This window comes from Calliphora vicina, chromosome 4 (genome assembly GCF_958450345.1).
Source record: "Calliphora vicina chromosome 4, idCalVici1.1, whole genome shotgun sequence".
Taxonomy (NCBI): domain Eukaryota; kingdom Metazoa; phylum Arthropoda; class Insecta; order Diptera; family Calliphoridae; genus Calliphora; species Calliphora vicina.
Genome location: NC_088783.1, coordinates 1,506,403 through 1,528,736, shown reverse-complemented (window position 1 = coordinate 1,528,736; position 22,334 = coordinate 1,506,403). Strand labels below are relative to the sequence as shown.

General features: G+C 29.4%; 3 protein-coding genes across 3 annotated transcripts; 1 reads left to right on the top strand and 2 right to left on the bottom strand.

Moving 5' to 3' along the window:
• Positions 1–6,083: 6,083 nt before the first annotated feature.
• Positions 6,084–8,118, bottom strand: LOC135957715 (uncharacterized). The gene is made up of 3 exons (XM_065508508.1): positions 7,987–8,118; positions 7,674–7,919; positions 6,084–7,594 (listed from the first exon to the last, which is right to left on the bottom strand). The coding sequence occupies exons 1-3, from the start codon at positions 8,009–8,011 to the stop codon at positions 6,462–6,464; spliced, it is 1,404 nt and encodes a 467-aa protein (XP_065364580.1). The 5' UTR covers positions 8,012–8,118; the 3' UTR covers positions 6,084–6,461.
• A 6,792-nt stretch (positions 8,119–14,910) lies between these two features.
• Positions 14,911–20,555, top strand: LOC135956711 (uncharacterized). Its single transcript, XM_065507277.1, has 3 exons — positions 14,911–15,091; positions 15,180–15,437; positions 19,260–20,555. The coding sequence occupies exons 1-3, from the start codon at positions 15,031–15,033 to the stop codon at positions 20,387–20,389; spliced, it is 1,449 nt and encodes a 482-aa protein (XP_065363349.1). The 5' UTR covers positions 14,911–15,030; the 3' UTR covers positions 20,390–20,555.
• A 2-nt stretch (positions 20,556–20,557) lies between these two features.
• LOC135956712 (protein-lysine N-methyltransferase EEF2KMT) lies at positions 20,558–21,734 on the bottom strand. Its single transcript, XM_065507278.1, has 3 exons — positions 21,611–21,734; positions 20,756–21,551; positions 20,558–20,695 (listed from the first exon to the last, which is right to left on the bottom strand). Exons 1-3 carry the CDS (start codon positions 21,704–21,706, stop codon positions 20,589–20,591), a joined length of 999 nt encoding a protein of 332 aa, XP_065363350.1. The 5' UTR covers positions 21,707–21,734; the 3' UTR covers positions 20,558–20,588.
• Positions 21,735–22,334: the final 600 nt, after the last annotated feature.

Below are 22,334 nucleotides of genomic sequence, written 5' to 3'. Positions count from 1 at the left end.
AAATAATTAATCGAGGTTTCCATTTATTCGGTTAAAAATCGGTTAATATAAAATTATTCGATTAACCGAATAATTTCTATTTTAATTTTCAATTGAAAATACAACAACGAATTTTGTGTACAAAAAAATAAAAAAAACAGCAAATAAGGTATTTGAGATCATTTTTGTAAACATATCGCCTATTTGCTGCAACAACGTCATAACTCAAAATCCGTGTTTTATGAATTGAGTAATACAAAATATGCGCTGTTCTATAATCTTTCATATAGTTTTATCAGTTTTCAAAAAAGTCAATTATTTTTTGTGTGAGTGTTTTTTTGTTGTAAACATCAAAATTAAAATTCATGTTTTCTCGAATTAATATTTTAGAAATAATAAAATGTCATAAAACATTCAAAGACGTTTTTCTTGAAACGACTTTTTGTATTATGACGTTCACTGAGGGAAAAACGACGTTGCAAAATCGACAAAATCGGTTGATGTCATTTTGACACCATACGGTGTCACTTTTTTTTGACACCGTATGTTTACAATTTGTAAATGGACAACGCAATGTTGTTAAATTATTCGCTGACGCATCTCAACGTGAGTTGCTCTGCTTTGTTTTTATAAGTGAGTTTTAATTTTATTTACATTAAAAAAATTTTAATAAATATAATGGATAAAAGTGAAGTAAATAAATGGTTTAAAAACCAAAATATAAAAGAAAGCAAAATTGTGTTTAATAGGGAATTTGTGCTTCTGCAGATGAAGATCCAGGCAGTGAGAATATCACCAAATCCTCTGACGACACACAACTCCAAAAATTCCTGGAAACAATAAATATGCCAGCGATGTAGAATATAATAAGTATTTATTTTATTTTTTAGAAAGAGGACATAAGGGAAGTGCCACCATTAGGGATGCTATTTTAAATTTCACATACAGGAACTCCGACAATGGCACCAATGTTTTGACACATTTAAACATGGAATTTTTGATATGTACATATTTTATATTTAAATTTATTCTTATTGTATTGAAAAATAAATCACCCTTATTCTACTTGGCGTTGTCGACATCGTCGTCAAATATATGTCGTCAAATGGTATGTGTTTCTCCGAAATCGATAACAATTGGTAACTTTTTACAGAATTTTATACTTTTATAAGTCGGGTTAAAGTACAAAACGCTGTCAAAAGTTACCAATTGTTATCGATATCGGCGTAACATATACCATTTGTTGACTCAATATTGACGATGATGTCGACGACGCCAAGTAGAATAAGGGTGAATGTAAAAAATAAAGAAATTATTATTTATTTTATTACCAAATCGTACACGAACGGTATCAAATTGACAACGGTGCGGTATCAAATTGACAACGGTCTGGTGTCAAATCGTACACGAACGGTGACATATTGTCAACGGTCTGTTATAAAATCGTACACGAACGGTGTCAAATCGACAACGGATGGTGTCAATTCAGCAACGGAATGGTGTCATTTTTTCGTTGTCAAAATGACACCGTTCGTGTACAATTTGTACACATACGGGGTTGATACACTATTGACACCGAATGGTGTCAAATCGTACAAGGATGTGTTAATTTTTCGCTGGGTGTTGTTTCAGCAAATGAGCGATGTGTGAGTTTTTTGGGTTTTAGTGAGATCTTCTGAAATAATCTTTTATAAAAAGAATATAATTTAAACGATTTTTTCTTTAGATTTAATGAAACTTTTATTCCTTTTTAGATTGTTTTAGATTTTGATTAATTTAATAGTTTCGTTTAGTTATGATATACATACTTACTAATCATGTTTATTGGATGTTCAAAAAATATCTAATTTTAATTTATAATTTGTATTTGAATTGAAGGGGAAAAATAAATACAAAAACATTTTTTAAAGTGCACAAAAAGGAATTTCGGTTAATCGGTTAATCGACACAAATTAATCGGTTTATTTGTTATTTGAAAATCGGCAATTTAAAATTATTCGGACAGTTAACCGTCCACAATTAATCGGTTAATCGATTGAATTCCCTAATACATACCTATGTAAATACTGTGCAGACCATAAACAATAAGAGTAGGGTAAACATAAAAGGTGTTTTATTTTATAAAATATTACAAATTCAAAAACAGTAATTTTATGGATTTAATTTTTCGTTTCTTATTTCCATAAAAATTTATATTTTGACACTACTTATCAAAACCCGGTTTAAACCCTAACAAAAATTTCGGAAAAAATTACTTCATTTAAATATTTATCCTTCAAAATTAATCTTTATGTTTTTAGCACTAGCAATTTTGTTTTGCTTTTGTTGTGCACACTTTTATATGGAGAGAATACACATTCGTTCTAGTTTTTGTGAATACAAAAAGTTTGATTTCCTTTCAAGTCTAACAAACACGTTAATACTTAAGTATGAAAATATTTTCGAAAAATTATTTTTGTTTTGTAAATTTAATATTCTGAAAACTAAACCAACTAATTTTGTTGCTAACGTTCTGCACAGTACTGTGTATACAAATGGACAAAATTTAGTTTTATGTTCCATTCAGATTACAAATTACTCTTGTAGCACTCCATACTTTATTTTACTCATTTTATTATTTTAACTTAACGTATAGTTTAAGATACAACTCTGTATGAATTTATATCAATTTATTTTAACTTTTATTATACCCTTCACCTTCGTGAGAAGGGTATATATAAGTTTGTCATTCCGTTTGTAATTTCTACATTTTTCATTTCCGACCCTATAAAGTATATATATTCTGGATCCTTATAGATAGCGGAGTCGATTAAGCCATGTCCGTCTGTCTGTCTGTTGAAATCAATTTTCTGAAGACCCCAGATATCTTCAGGATCCAAATCTTCAATAATTCTGTCAGACATGCTTTCGAGAAGTTTGCTATTTAAAATCAGCAAAATCGGTCCACAAATGGCTGAGATATGAGGAAAAAACCAGGACAACCTCGATTTTTGACCTATTTTTTTTACCTATATCTGGATTACTAATACATTAACATAGACAATATGGATATCTAATGATAGATATTTCGAAGACATTTGGAACGACGTATATAAGACCATTGTAAGTTGGACCTACAATGGGTCAAAATCGGAAAAAAAATTTTGAACCCGAATTTTTTTTCACAAAAAAAAATTAAAAAACAAAAAAAAAATTTAAAATAACAATTAGAAAATTTTTTTTCCAAAAAATGAAAAAAACAACTTTGGAAAATAAATAAATTTTGTTTACCTAAAAATATTTAAAATGTTTATTTTGAAGTATAATTTGGTGAAGGGTATATAAGATTCGGCATAGCCGAATATAGCACTCTTACTTGTTTTTAAATGCAACTCTGTATGAAGATTTACTAATATTTTAAATTAACGTTTACTTTATATGCCACCCTATGTTTTTTTGAATACTATTTAGAGTCAACTATGTGCATTTATATTTTTATCAAGGCGTATTTAACAAGGTGACAGCAGTGGCGAATTGAAATAAATACAGGCGAATTCACTTATTTTTTATATATAGAGTTTGACATACGGACGTACGGGCGAATATTTTTTATATATGTAGTTTGACATTTGTGCGTGCTATTTCTATAATCAGCTGTGCTGCCGATGGTACCTTATTAAATGCACCTTGATTGTTATTGTATATATCAAGGCGAATTCAAACAACGATTGGTCCAAGGCGTATTAACAAGGTGAGTGCGTCCCGGCAACAAATACAACAATGCAAAAACAACAGGCAATTTGTTTTTGTTAAAATGTACGGTAAATGTCAAAATCAAGGCGAATTAAAATATTACTATGTTATTTACAATAACAAATGTAAACATAAACAAAGTTTGACATATAGCAAGGTGCATTTAATAAGGTGCCATCGGCAGCACAGCTGATTATAGAAATAGCTCGCACAAATGTCAAACTACATATATAAAAAATATTCGCCCGTACGTCCGTATGTCAAACTCTATATATAAAAAATAAGTGAATTCGCCTGCATTTATTTCAATTCGCCACTGCTGTCACCTTGTTAAATACGCCTTGACATATAGTGTACATAAAACCACAGCGAATTAAGAAACAGCTAATTTTATGCACTCACCTTGTTAATACGCCTTGGATTGGTCCAAGGTGCATTTAACAAGGTGACAGCAGTGGCGAATTGAAATAAATACAGGCGAATTCACTTATTTTTTATATATAGAGTTCGACATACGGGCGTACGGGCGGATATTTTTTATATATGTAGTTTGACATTTGTGCGTGCTATTTCTATAATCAGCTGTGCTGCCGATGGAACCTTATTAAATGCACCTTGGACCAAATTATTTTTCAGATATAATTTGATATGGAATTGCCCATATATATGTGTAATATTCAAGAAACCATGTTAAGAAACAAATCTTTGTCGTATCTAACGTTTGATTACTAACATGAAATGGGCAATTCACGAGAATCGCTACCACGACTGAAAACACAAAAACCCTTGAAACTTTTTTTCAAGATGATTTGAATAGAAGAAAATAATAAAATGTTACTATGTGAAAGTATTTAGATCATATTACAACATTTTAAAGACAAAAATAATAGTTTAAACTGATTATATTTAATTTATTAATGTTTTAGGTTTTAGGCTCCCAATTAGCTAGTAGTATGAAATGAATTTGACTCTGATTGGGTTTTTGCTATTGTCATGTTTTTTATTGAAACAGAATGTATATTTTCTATTCACTTTTTTAGTTTTTGTATACATATATTTATAGAATATACATTTGGGGGTTTCAAACTGTCTCCTATTAGGTCGTATTGTCATAATGTCATAAAATATTTTTTAGTTTAGAAATATTTTACGACATTATGACAATACGACCTAATAGCAGACCGTTTGAATTCCCCAATAGATTTATTATAAAATCATCCAAAGATTGTTTTTATTTAAATATGACGGATTGTGAAGGAAACATATTTCGTTTAGTGTAAGAAATTAAAAGAAAACATAACGCCTCTCACGATTCGAATATTTTCGCATATTTCTACATGTACCTCAAAATGAGTTCCGTTTTGTGTCACGTACGATAAACCCTTATTTCGCTCAATATTTTGGACAACAATATTTCGAAAGAATTTTTTATTATTTTAAAATATAATACCCTCTTATTTTTGCAAAATCTATTCCACTCTATAGGCGTAGAAATGTCACGCCCATATATAAATATTGCTTATACAATTGAAAAGTCCGGTTTATATTAAATATGTATTTAAAATGAAAGAGGTCTCCTTAAATTGGACGCTAATAGGAAATGTGTTAAGAATTGTGTACTAAATCTTCGGAAATTTAGCGTTTTTGAATTCTTAAGGCTCTATCTTTAAGCAATTATTTTCTATCTTTTACGAAATATTGTCAAATGCTATAATTCTATAAAATAATCAATATTTTTAAAAATGGCATCAAAGTTTTTCATAAATATGTTTGAATGAGCTTTAGAAAATATATTTCATTAAAACCGGCTAACCGTCTTACAAAAACCGATTTGTCAAAAAACCGATACCGATAGAGTTTACAAAGATGAAAAAACCGGTTGACCGGTTTCGGTTTTGGATACTCTACAAGATATACTTTTAATTTTAAAATGAAGAATATTAAATTTAAATATGCAAATTAAATAAACATTGTTAATACTGTTATATAAAATACTGAAGATATTTTGAGAGTATCAAATGAGTCTCGGGTGTATGATTCCTGGCGTCAAGGTTCAAAAAGTTGTTGCAAAATGCATGCTTTTCACTCAATCGCTTTTTGATAACTCATTTAGCAAAACTAAACATTTGTTATGTATATTAAAACAAAAAATCATTAACTTTGAACAAATTTAAATTTAAAATTTTTTATTTTGTTCAAAAAATGGTAACATTTCCTATAGTGAAGTCGAATATTCGAGGCTTTAACGTTCATAAGGTGCAATTCACCCATCAAAATGCGTCTTAAAATAGGGTACGGTCACATTGACATAACTAAAATGTATATTAAATCTTGTTTATTTAAAAACGTCATTTACTTAAAACAAATCCCAATATAGTATATTTGATTTATTTGATACTCAAAGATATTGAAGAACAAAATTGGACCAATCCAATCCCAAGTGATTTTTTAATGTTCATATTGCAAAATAAATGATATATGTATAAATTATTTAATATCGTCCCCTCAATAAAACAATAACTGATACATAACTGATTCTATATGTGGTCAAAATTTGGTGATATTCTACTTCAACAAAATGTGTCAAAAGATCAATTGAAATATTACTTTTGTTCTAGAAGTCTACTAACACAAACATTTTTAACTCAATTATTTCGAAATGGCAAACAAATTATACACTATTGTTTTATTAAGGGGACGATATTTAGTTACAAAAATTTATTAAATTTTTTTTTTTAAGAAATATATGCTTAAAATTTAGATTTCTTTTCATCTTCCGCTGGATATTGCTGAAATACGCGGTTATTCTCTAGAACAACGCTCGAAACATTTGGCGGAATTTCCATTTGTAGAAAGAAATTGTTTTTAAATAATTTATTCTCGTATGACTTCACTGGTAACCTGTGTATGCCCAACAGCCGATTGCGTATTTCAACTAGACCTGCCGAATCAACCAAGTAAAACTGTATCAAGCAAATACTGCAAATTGTTAGACAAATAGCTATCGCACTCATAACTAACAGCATCTTCCAGTCGTTTTCATACTCATTCACAATCTCAAACTTACTACTCTCCATTAAGATTAGTTCCAGCGAGTATGATACAGCCAAAGTCAGTTCTGTGTAAAGAAACGGTGAACATTCCACCAACATTTGTATGCTTATACTGGAATAAACACCCATGCTGATATAATAGAAGCATAATAAAATGAAGCAATGCTCTGGGAATTCATCGTTATATACACCCAATACAGCAGTCGCAATTGTAATTTTAATTAAGCCAAACATTAGGTAAATCAGTTTCGGCTTATAGCGCAGCATTAAGATATAGCCTATAGCACAACCACTGACATACAATATATATGGCAAATACAATGGATTACTCTCTGTGTAACCACGGGTGGAACTGTACATTAGATTCAGATGTGTCGTTGAATAAAAACAGCACTTGTCTATTGTAATAATCGCTGCCAAACCTACCACCAACCATTGAATGTTGCGCTTAAAGCAGTAATCATCCCGACCTACAAAAAGGGCCATTATTGATTTTCTGGGAGCATAGATCAATTCCTCTTCATTCAACAAATTAAAGACTAGATCACAGGAGCTCTTGTAATCTTGAATATGATATTGTTGCAAAACTTCATTGACAATAATGCAGACTATAGCAAACAGAGATATTCCAAAGAGTACCCAAGCACATCGTTTCGGCTCCAATTCGTTAAAGATTGAAAAGCCAGCAGTTAGACCAGAAAAATATATAGTATTGCCAAGTGCAATGCGGGCCGGCCTTGAACCATGGGAATCACAACGCAGTGAAATGTAATTATAGCAGGGTAGGTAAATTACAACCATCGCCATGAATATGAAGTAGAATGAAATATCTAAATATACAAATGAGTCAAATCAAAAATCAAATACATACATGCATTGAATCATGTTCACTCGTACACCGAAACTCACCCGTATTCTCCGTTATAAGGAAGACTGCACTTATAACACTACATATCAGACCATAAAATACAATATAGAAATTCTCATATAGATATTTCCTCTTTTTATATTTTCGCAAAGTCCAACCTACGGCTAAAAGGAGACACAGCAGAACACCAAACAGGACACACCAATTAATCCATAAACTGCGATAAATGTACGTGTATTTGCAATAATAGCCATACTGGAAACCACTAACAAATAAACAGATAAAAACTAAACAAAAGATATTTAATACCTAAGTATATGCGTTGTATGAATTTTTAAAGTTCCGAAATCTTACTTAAAAAATCACAAAAAAAGTACATTCCTTAGATATGAAGAATTGTCTCTTCTTTTACGTTCGATACGATACTGGTGGAGTGATTTTATTTCCAAGTTTGAATTACTTATTTTTTTTTTATATTTCTATTTGGGTTTCGATACACAATGCAATAACTTACGTACGTTCAAAACAATATTGAATCATTACAAGTTCAGATAAAAATACATGCACTGAACATGGAGATACGCACATACATATAAATATGTATATGTATGAATGTACATACATATATACGAGTCCATATCTCTATTAACTTTCAAAAGACACAGTTACCAAATATTATTTACCACATTCTACTATACAATATATAACCATGTTTTTTTTTTTTTTTTTTTTTAATTTTTGTTCTCAAAACTCTTTGTACAAATTATTTTACAGTTTCTAGCCCAGTATCTGTTCAAATTATTATTCATATTCATCAATTAATCTTTTGGCATCATTTTGTTTTATTTAGATAAGATAGAAAAAAAAAAATAGATTCAAACTTACTTTGCTACTTACTACACATTTAAAATGAATCACTGCTATATATAGTCTGCAATTTAAAGAAAATCATTTTCAAGAAACATATGGGGCATTTCATGTCAAGTGAACCAACTTTTGAAATCGATGTCTTCCGATCGGGATGAAATTTGCACCAAGGTTAGTTCTATTGGATAGTAACTCAGGCACAATTTTTCAACAAGATCGGTCGAGAACTCTCTGAGTTATAGGGGGTCAAATTTTGACATTTTGTCCAAATAGATGTTTTTTCTTATCCATGTAACTTATTACCTATTGTTCTTAGCAAAATGTGTCCCAAATAGTTTATATAGATCTTTCTTCAATCTTTCGGAAAAAAATATTTAAAAAAAAAAATTTAATATTTTTTTTCCGAAATCAAAAACTTTTTTAACAAAAATTGTAAGTCTTGAGTTACAAAACATTTATTTTGATATATATCCCACTCGCATCCCACTAAGCGACCAAAACCATATTAAAGGAATAGACCTAAGCTTTCTTTATAGCAAAAAAAAAATTACAAAAAGGGCCCATTTTAAAAAAAAGTCAAAAAAGTTTTTGATTTTGCCAAAAAAAAATCTAAAATTGTATATCTTGAGTTACAAAATATTTATTTTGATAGATATCCCACTCGTATCCCACTAAGGGACCTAAAATATCTTAAAGGAATGGACCTAAGCTTTCTTTTGACTAAAAAAAAATCAATAATTGAATATCTTGAGTTACAGTTTTTTTGGCTTTCCTGAAAAGTTGTGTTTTTTAAGATAGAGAATTTTGAATATATGCCCTCGATATATTGAATTATAAAAATAAACCTGTTTCAATAAGAAAATATTATTATTTTTGTACAAAACTTTGGATACGGTAATTTTACCTAAAAAACGGTAATTTTTTAGGGCTGTACGGTAATCGAAATAAAAAAGTTAACATCACTGGTGTATACCGCAAAATAAATCAGAATTAAACAACCCCCATTTTAATACCCGTTTTTATATTTTTTTATAAAAATATTTGGAAAAATCTTACGATTTCTACCCCAACAACTTTTTTGAAAAATATGACAAAAAATGCTTTTTAATGAGTTTTTGCGAAGATACAAATTTTGCAAATTTTGAAATTTGTTATCAGGAATATTTTAGTTTTTTTTTGGCTATAATATCTATACCAGGGCGGGGTTATCGGAACCTTTTACAAAATAATTAAGAACATATTTGGCCATTTAAAATGGGTTACTATATTTTGAGATTTTTTGCCCTAAACTTGAACTTTACCTAAAAATAGGCGATTTTTTATGGATCTGGTCCCCTCGGTAATAACTATTTTCAAATTTTTTTTCATTTAAAATATTTGATGAAATGTTGGCTTTTGAATAAGTATAAATTCCTTATACATACATACATCGTCTTAGAAATAGTTTGCGATAACATAAAAAGTAAAAAAGTACTTTTTTCCAAAAAAATTAGCGAAAAATCACCTTTTTAAAATTTTTTAAATTCAAATGCATATAACTTAGTCATTATTTTTGAAAAATTCTTTTTCTATTTGACATATACATGTGTTGTCAGTCCAATAGAGGAAAATTGGAGAAAATAGGGAAACACTTGGATCCGCTGTTATCAAAAAACTGGAGTAGGGTGTGTAAAAATTTAGAAAATTTAATTTTCAAATGTGAATATCCCCTAAGCTGTAAGATATAAGTGATAGCTACAACGAGGTTTTTTGTAGTGCTCGATGAGGAGATTCTATATACACTTGGCCGCATAAGTTTGCGTACAAACTACTTTATATATTTTAACAGGCTATTTTAGTCGTAAGTAACAACGGTAATCATATGAAATTGGTTTTTATTTATAGATAAACATTTGAAAATTATGATAGGTATTTTCTTTTTGCATTTGCAAAGTTTGGTAATAATTGACAGCTTAAAAACAATGGTTTGCTAACTTTTCGTGTATGCAAAAGTATGCGTACATAAAAATTAAAGGTAATTTGTAACTGTTTTTTTTTATTGTGTGATACTAAAATACTGCAGTTTTTGTTTCAAACTCATCATAAAAGTGATTTTTGAAAATTTTTTGTTTCAAATTGGAATAATTTCAAGAAATGGCAAACAGAAAATTAATTAATATAGCTGAACGTAAAATTATTATACATTTACGGAAACGAGGGAAAACTTTGCGCGAAATCGATCAAGTAGTTGAACGTACTCACTCCTCCATCCAGAGAGTGATAAAAAATTTTAAAAAGGCTGGAATTTTTGTCTCAAAGCCTCGTTCTGGTTGCAACCAAAATTAAATGAACTCGAAAAAAGGGTTATAATGCAATCTGTGAAGGAAAACCCCAGATTTGTATAAGTGTATGTATATAATTTGCTTGAAATTGGAACATAAAGGAAGAAATAGGATCGTTTTAAAAATTTAACTTACCCAAAGTGTCCTAATTTGGGGACCAGTGGCCGTGACCCTGGTGAGCCAAGGAGGTCCAAATTCAAAACTTAAACTCTACAACACTTCCTCTTTGCGGATGTGAAATTTCATACAAACCGGGTTAACCGTTTAGAAGTTACAGCTTTATTTCCCTCTTTTTTTATATTCTACTGTGTTACGTTTTCTTTTCAAATAGTAAATAATTTTCCTACAGCTGATTGATTTCGACGGTATTCCCATATTGAAAAAGCTAAATTCAGTATAAATTCAGTTTGATTTTGTGTATTTACGTCAAAGCTAATACGCATTAGGATGGGGATAATTCACACGTTAATTTGAATTAAGACTGCTAATGCAAATTAACGCTGTCGTCTGTCTACGCTATAAAAATAAGAAATTTGGTCTAAATATTTTCTAATAATAAAAATACTCTCAGATTTGTCAAGTTTTCTTAAAAAGTATGTATGTATCATATATAACATTCGAAGGACATCTTTCTTAATCCGCTTACCCCCATTAACACGAAGCCTGGTTATGGTACGAAAGGTACGAAAACTCTGTTTTTTACACGTAACTCAAGATTATGTTTTCTTAAATTTCATACCAACATATTTCTAATTATAGCTCAGCATTATATTGGTATTCTTTGTTTGATCTTAATAAACAAGCGATTAATTATATACAGTAGAAGACAAAAGTGTTCACAAAAAGTCCCGAAATTTGTGTATTACAGAAGAATTTTATTATTCACTATGTATGTACATTAGAGTGTCCCAAAAAAATTTTTTTTTGGAATTTCGGAACGCATACCCTCTAATATTTTTATATATATAAAACTATAGTTAAATATGAAATTTTGTCTTTCTATCATGATTGTAACCCGTGCCGACTTGCGATTTAGTTTTGTGGTGCATTTACAAGGGGAAAAAATTAAATTTTTTCAGTTTTTGTAAAAATTTTGCCATTAAATAATTACTTTTACAATTTAATTTAAAAGAATCGATATGTGTACGTAATTGTCGTTCTAATAAGATATAAAACACAAAAATTGGTTAAAGTTATTGAAAAATCGCCAGGCCATTAACGTGTATCAGGCCACTAGAACAAGAAACGTAGGAACAAAATTTAAATATTTCGAGAAATCTTAAAATAAGAGCTTATTTTTACTTAAAATATATACATATTTAGTTGTATATGAGTTTTTGTCTTAGTACGATACCGTTAACCTATTCGCAGGTATGACCAAAAAAAAATATTTTTTTTAACGGCAGTTTCAAAACTCCAATTTCAAATTTTTAAAAATTTTGTTAAACAAATTTCAGAATTTTTTGATCATCGCATAGGAATTTATTGTCAAATAAAAATGTGAAAAAATTATGTCAATACCTCCTATAGTTTTTCCGTACCTTGGATTTAAATTTTGCGATTTTCGAGTAAAACAAATTTTTTGGCCATATTTTGGCGAATGAGCCGAATTTCCTTACTGTTATGATTTTTAAGTAAAAGCTATTCAGAATATTATAGTCCATGTAATTTTAAATATAGTCTGAAAGTTTTACTAAAATCGGAAAACGTCAACCCTTAAATCGATAAGGTCAAAAGTCAAATTTTTCAATATTTGGAATTTCTCATGGAAAAATAGCGAAATGTTATATATTTTTGGTCCGATTTTTATGAAACTCAAGAAAAGTATAACATGATGTCTAGTATTTATAATAATAGCACAAAAATTAAAATTAACCCTTAATAGCACCATGATTAATCCACCCAAACCATGATTCATAGTTTGACATATGTTGCGATCTTGTATCTCAACGCGTTTAAATTGACATGGGTTGTGTCTATCTGACCCACCCGATTAATTTTAGTTTCACCAGACCAAGTAACTTGTTTCCAATCGTCAATGGTGAAGTTTTCGTACGATTTAGCGAACTTTAATCGAGCCTTACGATGCTTTGACTTAACAATGTTTTTTTTACAATCGCTCTTGCTTTAAGTCCGTTATTTTTAAGACATCTTCGAATTGTTTTGTCACTAATGTTGACTCTATGATCCTCTCTATTAAGTACTTAATCTATTTGCAGTCGAAACTGCAGTATTTGTGGCTCCTAACACGATTAAGCGCCTTGAGATTCGAGCATCAGTAGAAGATAGCTTCGGTGGACGACCACCACAATGTCGTGGGACTGATAAATTATTTTGTATTTTTATTTTATTGTAAAGTTTAGCAATTAATCGGTATATTCTAGGATGTTTTTCTTCAAAACTGAATTTATAGCTTTATACATGGTAAAGTAACTGAAAATTTATTGAAGTGCTTTATTTTGTATTTTTTTTTTTTATAAAGAAATTAAAAGGATTATTATTTCCTTAATTTTATTCATGTAATATCAAAATTTAATTTTATTTTTCACAAAATCTATTGGGGGACAATACTGTTCACATGTGACTTCGTTCAGATGTGATTCATTCGTTAGTTTCAGAGAGATTTACCAGATAATAGTAAATAGAAAACAAAAGAAAAAGGTTATCAGATCAGTTGTTAAGTGCAAGAAATAATGTGTAAACTAAAATTTCAACTATTCGTGAACACTTTTGTCCCTTACTGTATATCATTCAATATTACAAATAAATCAATAACACCATTAACTTTATTTTGTGTAAAGTTCTTAATTTTTCTTTGATTCTAATTTGGTCTCTGATTCTGCATACTACGTTTTCCAAACAAACACATTATATGTACACGTAGACGCACAAAATTCGTGGAATAACATGCTAACTAACCAGGATTAGAAAACTGGATTTAAAAAGAAGTCCCATCCAAAAAAATGCTATGTCAGCTTAGTAATTACAACAATTCAAAAAGTTCCATACCAAAATTAGCTTACTCACTACATTTAGGAATGTAGGGTTTTTAAATTTGTATGCCTATGCTTAGTACATGCATACATATACAACATATGTATGTATATTTGTTTATAACTCTTGATCAGAACCAAAATTATACAGTATTGTTACGTTTTAACCTTTTCAAAACGTTTGTTTATTTCCTTTAAATAAACCGGATACTTTTGATTGCAAATAAAAGCCGTTTAGTAGTTTAAAAATTGTAACAACTCTTTATTTATTCAAAATGTACAACAACCACAGAATTAAATAGCCACTCAATGTTTTTTATACACGTTTATAAATTCTCAGAAATACAAACACAATATATAATATACACGAATTTACTTGAAAAACACAACACACTTTTAGGCACTCAGTTGATGTTTATTCAAATAGCGTCTCTGATAAACTCATTAACGACTGCATCCTCTGCCACTATTTATAACACTGCATAACCATATAGAAAGCTCTATTTCTACAATGTTCTTTAACTGAATATTCGAGTTCGAATATACGGTCGCAGCGTTGCCAACTTACGATCAATGGTCACATGAAAGCTTTTATTTAATAATGCCCACAGTTATGTTACAGTTTGCTATTACAGTACTGTTATTTGAAAGCATTAGGCTACTTTTAAATCAGCCGTTAAAATCGTTATATTTGAATTCAAGTACAATTACGTAACAGTATTTAAGTTAAATAACATAGTACATATACATATGTAATTTAAAAATACAGAAACATCAAAAACAAAGTTGAGTTAGAATTGTTTAGTATGGAGGCGTCGATGTGTAAATGCTTATTTCAAAAGTAATTTTCAACTCTTGTGACCACAGTACGAATTAAGTTTATATTAAAAATAAACTTGAATAAATCTTAAAACCGCTATAGAAATTCTCCGGAATATATTTTCGTAATATGTACTCACAATTCTGCCTCTCTATGTTCAAGAAAATAATTACTATATAGCATTTTATCTTATCAGTTGTAAAGCAAAAAATTCTTTATCAAAAAAGTTCACGAAATAGTATAGAAACGCAAGATTTGAAAACATAAAGCAGTTAGCAAACGGGTTAGCCAAGCGACAATCGAACTAAACAAAAAACAATCGCATGGTTTATTTAAGAACTTCACAAAATTATAATTTTGAAAAGTGATGTTTAAACGAAAATAAGTTTCAATCGAAATGGCATCAGTTTGGGAAAAAATAGTCTATAAAATATTTCAATATGCCCCCAGTTTAGTCGGTGGGTAAATTAATAAAATTTCTTAGGGTTTTTAGGTATCCATGACAATCAATGTTGACTGACATCTTTTTGTTTTGTATCATTAAAGTGTGCCTGAGTTTTTTACCCTCTGGTCTGGTATTTGGTTACACCATTTCATCATTTGTAGCTGAACGAAATGTTAATTCCGGTTTAATTGTTTATGGACCGATGATTTTGGGGGCATGTGTTGGATTTGTTGCAGCTTTAACAATGTTTATGGTTAAATTTTTCCGTTCTCGGATAATATTTTGGCATACAGATATACTCTTGGTGGCGGCTTCATTTCACTTAATATCAAGTTGTTTCTATTTTGCTGATGATTTCGGTAAGTAAATATGTATTGAAGTTGGTTTAATAAATACAAAAAAGAAGGACAAGCAAGGCAAATAAATATACATAACATTAAATAATATTAACTAGTTTTAGTGAGTCACAATATTTGTTTGTTTCAATTCTATAGTGGATGTTTTTAGCGAGTTTAATATTCCGATAAAAATAATCAATTAATTATTATAAAGCCAATGTACTCATAGTTCAAACCAAAAATAATCTTAAATTTTACATTTTATACATTACGGTTATATTAAAATGTAGTCTCTATGACTAACATATGGGTAACAAAATATGGAAAAAACTTTAAATACAATAAAATAAAAAAAATATGTGAACATAGATATTTGATCTACCTATTATTATTGACTCCATATAGCTTTGCCTTTCGATATTATTCCGTAATTCAGCCATTGATTTCTGAATTCCCTTTGTATCTATGATTTTTCGCTATTTTTTTATTTTTAGTTGAGGAAATTATATTTTTTTCACGGTATACAATTCTATAAACATTCCACTATATATTTGCCTATAAAGTTTTTCTGGATCTAATTTTAGGAACTTTGTATGTGTTTGCTTACTTAAATTTGATTTTTCTGCAATTTAGTTAGATAATTGCTACTATGATAAAGAGGATCGTCGTTAAAACCATGATATAAAAAAATCATGGTTAAAACTGTCCATAAGATTACACAGGTCAACAGTAAAAAAAGGCTTAACTAACCACAAAATAGATTTGATGCATCATGGTTACCTAAGTATGTACAAAAATGGTAAAACTTTTTAATTCTATGGATAGATTTTTTTTAAAAAAATGTGTTTCTAAAATTGTTTATGATAACTCAAAAAGGGTTAGACTGATATCTAAGTAATAAACCTAAACAAGTTTTGCCGTTTTTTTAAAACATAAAATTTTGTTATTTTCACGTAAAAAATATATTTTTTTTGCTTCAATTTGTTATTATAACTCCGAAACTACTAAGCAATATATAAACAGATTAAAGTTTATGTAAATTTGTACTTTTCTAAGTTTACTTCAATAATATCGGACTAACCCTTTTTGAGTTGTCATAAATTATGTGCAGAAACGTCTAAAAAATTCACAATTTTACAAAAAAAAGATTAAAAAAAACTTCTCCATAGAATTTAAAATTTAGACCATATTTGTACCACTGGAACCACGATACATTAAAATTCTAAAATTTTTCAAAATCCTAAAATTTTTCAAAATTCTAAAATTTTAATACATCAAAATTGTGAAAATTTTGTATTATATTTTTGATGATTTTGTTTTAGTTTTGGAATACAAAATTCATTATAAACTTTTGCATTATCTGCTAAATTTCAAAATTTGTATATCGTCCCCTCAATAAAACAATTGTGTATAAGCATATACACTAGGGTATTCAATCGATTAACCGTTAATCGGTTAACCGATTAATTTTTGTCGGTTAACTGTTCGAATAATTTAAAATTGACGATTTTCAAATAACGAATAAACCGATTAATTTGTGTCGATTAACCGATTAACCGAAATGTCTCTTTTTAGCACTTTATACAGAATTATTTTTTAAAATTTAATTTCTTAACCCGTGAACATTCCCTTCTAGCAATAGTTATTTGAAGTATAGTACGGAAACTGAAACTAAGGAATTTGGAAATGACATTTTTTCTAGAATATTCTATGATGAACTTTGTGATAATGAGTTGAAGGACGACATGGTAATAGACGAAACTAAAGACATTACTGAAACGAGTCTTTAATCAGAACTTAACGATACTATTAAAGTATTCAAAATCTAAAAAAATATGCTTAGAAAAAACTAAAAAAAGAACTGAGAAATTGGATACTTTTTATCGTGCCTTATTTTCTATTTTTCCAAATCTACAATCAGTGAGGTAGTTTTTACAAGTCAAGTTTAATTAAAACTAAAAAAATCGTTTAAAATTTAAGCATTTAAATTACATTCTTTTTTTAAAAGATTATTTCAGAAGATCTCCTTAAAATCTAAAAAAGGAACTCACATGTGTATATTATTATTTATTGTTTTGTTGAATTATTATGTTTTGTTTGTTTTATAAGTATACAAAATTCGTGTTTTTCTTTTCAATTTAAAATTAAAATAGAAATTATTCGGTTAATCGAATAATTTAATATTAACCGATTATTAACCGATTAAATCTAAACCCCGATTAATTATTTGCTCGATTAACCGATTAATCCAGAAACCCGATTAATTGAATACCCTAATATACACCATTATTTTTTTTATCACGATTGTAAGAGCATCTCTCATAAATCAATGGGACCGTGGAAATGCCCATATAACTTATTTCTTAATTACTCATAGAATGCAAAATTACTTAATAATAAAAATACCAAAATCAAATTTTTGATTGATAATAATGAATAACTTAAAAAATAATATAAAAAATGGTTTTTGTCCATCACTTTTAAAATTGTTGAAGTGAAAATAATGTTTGAAAATTAAAATTTTGTGTCACAAAAAAAATTATGATGAGGATCACCATATCCATCCATATTCAAAAATAAATTATGTCGGCTGCAAATTATAAAATAAAATGTTTATGGCGAAAATCGTAATATTTCATAATTTACATGTGGGATTTCATGTCAAGTGAACTCTAACTCAGAGAGTTCTCGACCGATCTTGATCAAAATTGTGTCTGAATTACTATCCAATAGGACTTACTGCAAATTTCATCCCGATCGGAAGACATCGATTTCAAAAATTGGTTCACTTGACATGAATCTCCCATATGTTAAATGCCAAAAAAATTTAACATATTATTTAATATTTTAATATACATACAGTGATGGACTTAAGTATAGGCACAACAGCAATTTTGTATTTAAAGATTGCATTAAAAGCAGAAATAATATTTTTTGTATTGAAACTATTATTAATCTATTAAAGGTTGCTACATATTTTAAGAGTCCGATGGCAGATAAAAAGTACAAAAAGATCTAAAATACGATGGACAAAAGTATAGGCATTTAAATTTTAATAATCAAGCATGATCCGTTATTATTTTTTTAGCCATTTACATAAGTAAGAAGTTTCAAAAAGTTTGAAAAATAATACTTAATTTGTTTGTTATCCCTAACTTCTGAATCTCAGCGCAGAGTAACTTTACATTTGCATAACAAAGGCAAATCGTTTGATGAGATCGGGGAATTAATGAATCGCAGTCGTTTTACCATACAGACTATTGTAAATAGGTCCAAAGGCAAACAAACTTTGAAAATGTAGTCGTCCTCGAAAATTAACTCAGAAAGAACGTGCTCAAATCGTACGAAAAGTAAGAATTGATCTAAAAATAACATCTTCCCACGTTGGCGCAAAGATTAAACAAGATTTTGGCAAAAATTTTCGGAGAAAGTAGCATGAAGCTGGTTATAACTCACGTGTGGCTAGACGCAAACCGTTAACATTTACTAGTAATCAAAAAAAGGGAGGGATGTTTTACAAACAGTAAAGTATGGTGGAGGAATTGTTTTGGTATGGGGCTGAATGTCTTCTGCGGGTGTGGGAGAGGTCGTATTCATTGACCAGATAATGGATAAGACAGTTTACCTTAACATTTGAAGGAGAATGTAATTTTTCAAAGAAGATGTATTTAATTTTCATGCTTACTATTTTAATGTACAACCTATACTCCTATAATTTAATCGTAAAATCAATTATTCGGGTTTTCTTATACAAATAAAACACCAGTTTCTTTTAAAATGCCGCTTGTACCTATACTTACTGTATGTATGTACTATTATTAATGTTATGAACTTTATTTGCAGATAATGTTGGTGCTTTTATTTCATATTTGGCACATAGCTTAACATTTCTGGCTGGTCTTAGTTTCCTACATTCGATATGCGGAAAAAGTTGCCGTGCCATACTTTTGTCATTATGCTTCAGTTTCTACATATTGGGCATGGCATCAGCAGTCAGCTTAATTGGCACTTCGTATAACAAAAATATTATGGAAAACCGTACAGGAACTGATGAGGAACTTACCCATGGTATTTATGTAGATTTTGCAGCAGTATATCTTTCCATAGCAGTTGTTGCCCTGGCTCTATTAATTGGTTTGAAGGTACTCAGCTATTTGGGCACAGTTGACTGTGAGAATAGTATGGACAATGAATTTCGTATTGCGAATTCCAATGGCAGCGTGTTTTATAAGAGAGATGACATCATCAAGAGAATAGAATTCTTTTACGTTACCAAAAATCAGCAGTGGAATGTTACGCTGCTTCTAATATTCACAGAGGCGATTCAATACTCATTGTTTATTTATTTTGTATTCTGGTTTTCATTAAATTCAGCAGTACGATTAACTGGTGTGTCCGATGTTGATTCAATGTTTTGGATTGTGTATGCGGGAACTGTCATCAGCCCATTTTGCTTAGCATTCTGCTCGGTCAAAGTAACATTTGTGGCTAATCAATTGTGCTTGATTGTACTTACTATCTTGAGCATGATCATTTGCAGTTCGGTGAAGACGACAGTACCGTTTTGGATTATATTATTCTTTTTCGGAATGACTTTTTCTAACTTGCAAATTCTTCTGGTCGAAGTTTCGCATTTTCTTTATATGGAGCTGCTAATTTATGTCTCATATGCCTGCAAATTACTGTCGACTTCAATTGTCTACTACTATTTTGTATCAAACTCCAAAAATTCGTATTTTTATTCTACGGACATTAGTACTTTAATGTCGCAGGGATTCGTTTACATCATTATTGCTTCCCTTTTGGCCTTGGTGGTGGGTATGAAAGTTCCTCGCACACATAAAACATCTTTATTCGAAATACAATACGGCTTGCTGGGTATAATATTCCAGAAACATCAGATAGAACAATTAAATGTGAGATGTTTAAATGACGGTACCATTCCAACAATAAGTAAACCACCTCAGTTTTAAAAATGATACCAGCTTAGTTGCTATTGTAATTATTTTAGGTATTCTATGTATATGATTTTAAATTGGTACACATTTAGTGTACGTATGTATCTTAATTAAGCAAAAAATATTACATACTTATTTTTTTGTTTAAGTGTAATAAAAGGTAAAGAATATATTAAAAAAACGACGTTTTTTTTATGTCTTCCACTATGATTTATTATCTAGTCAATTTCAAGATTTTTACAGGAGTTGATCGATCCCAATACAAAATACTTTTTTCTTCGGAAACAACATTGCATTCTGTTATATGAAAATTTAAAGCATCTATAAATAAAAGAAACAAATTTATTTAATTGCGCAAATGTATTTGAAAGCTATATTTACCCAATATATGAAGAAATCCATTTAGAGTATGCTGATTGCGAACTGTAGCGGCCAAATACATTTCAACTTTATTTTCTTTGAGCTTAAAAACATAATCTATTGCAGAAGATAAGTCTGAAAAGCAAGAATCATCATATACAACATCTGCAGCTAATATAATATCGGGCTTTAACAATGAAACCTCAGCTATATCTTCTATACACTCCCACTGTACTACTGAAAATTCAACAAATTGTTTACCCAACATGAATCTATAGTTCTCTTCTAATGCTTCTGAAAAATTTCTCTTAAAACTTTCAACCATTAGTTCGACACAAGAACTACTGCCATCACTGAGTAACACATGTCTGGGGCGGCATATTTTTAACATTATAAATCCGCACAACCCAGTACCAGCACCTAATTCTAAAACCGACTTATCTCTCGTTATACATGGGTTCTTTACCAAAAAATCAGCAAGAGCTAAAGAAGCTTGCCAACTACAAAGACCAGTTGTGCCCTCAGCTACAAAACTTTTCGATTCGCGCAGTGAAAAGTGTATATCCGGCGCAACAACATAATGCTTAAAGGCAAACTTTTCGGTACAATCCTTGGCCAAGTTTTGTTGTATTTGGCAATAATTCTCGTAAACTACATCATGGACTTCCGCACAGTTTTTTTCTAATAATGCCAGAAGTTTCTTCATAAAATTAAGTTGGTAGCTTAACTTAATTGGAAACTTTGTATTAAGTGAAGAAGTGATCGTATAATCCATTAAATTCTTTTGTTGTTCCCAACTTAAGTTTTTGGGAAAATCCTAAATTAAAACAAATAAAAAATATGAAACTGGCTGTGGAATATTAAAGCTTTAAATACCTGCCATGAAATACAGTGGAGCGGGAAGCAGCATAAGAATTGTTTTTGAATATTTTTTAAAAAAAGATTGAAATCGAATTTATTTATTTCACACATTTTCGTATAATGAAAAAACAAATCGTATACGAAAGACATACAAAAATAAAAAGCAGCTGATAATATTCAATTTACAAATAAGGAAGTGTTTGGAAAATTTGGTCGTTTTTACACAGAACTAACGCCATATTTCATGTAACCCAATAATTATTGGGTTCTATAAGTCGATTGTTCGAACAAACGAATATTTCCTGAAAAAAGTCGAAAAGTCATAATCGACTTATTGGTCGGAAAAATTGATTTGTTATCTCAAAAGTCGAATAGTCAAAAATAGTCGATAAAAGTCGAATAGTCGATAAAAGTCGACTTTTTAGATTGTTAAAAAAAATATTACACTTGATTTTTTGGTAGTGTATGCTAATATATGTAAATAATAAATAAATGTTTATAAAATAAAGCTTTTTTCTACACAAAATTCTTACAATATTATTCTAACTATTATCGCCTTGATAAATTTAATTTTTATTGCTAAACATTACAAAGGCGCATCAATAAATGTAGAAACCATAGCGGAGTTCATTATTAAGTGCGAATGGTCTAGCATCATTAAATGCAAAATTTTACCGTAATCCAATAACAAAATACACACAAAAACCTTTACAATTTTGCATTTACACTTTCGCAAGAC

Coding starts and splice junctions, on each gene's coding strand:
- LOC135957715 (XM_065508508.1), bottom strand. CDS start 8,011: ATGTACTTTTTTTGTGATTTTTTAA. Junction 7,920..7,986: donor CTTTTTTTGTGATTTTTTAA/GTAAGATTTCGG, acceptor TCTTTTGTTTAG/TTTTTATCTGTTTATTTGTT. Junction 7,595..7,673: donor CCTTATAACGGAGAATACGG/GTGAGTTTCGGT, acceptor TTGTATATTTAG/ATATTTCATTCTACTTCATA.
- LOC135956712 (XM_065507278.1), bottom strand. CDS start 21,706: ATGTGTGAAATAAATAAATTCGATTTCAATCTTTTTTTAAAAAATATT. Junction 21,552..21,610: donor TCCACTGTATTTCATGGCAG/GTATTTAAAGCT, acceptor GTTTTAATTTAG/GATTTTCCCAAAAACTTAAG. Junction 20,696..20,755: donor TGGATTTCTTCATATATTGG/GTAAATATAGCT, acceptor TTTTATTTATAG/ATGCTTTAAATTTTCATATA.
- LOC135956711 (XM_065507277.1), top strand. CDS start 15,031: ATGGCATCAGTTTGGGAAAAAATAGTCTATAAAATATTTCAATATGCC. Junction 15,092..15,179: donor ATATGCCCCCAGTTTAGTCG/GTGGGTAAATTA, acceptor GTATCATTAAAG/TGTGCCTGAGTTTTTTACCC. Junction 15,438..19,259: donor CTATTTTGCTGATGATTTCG/GTAAGTAAATAT, acceptor CTTTATTTGCAG/ATAATGTTGGTGCTTTTATT.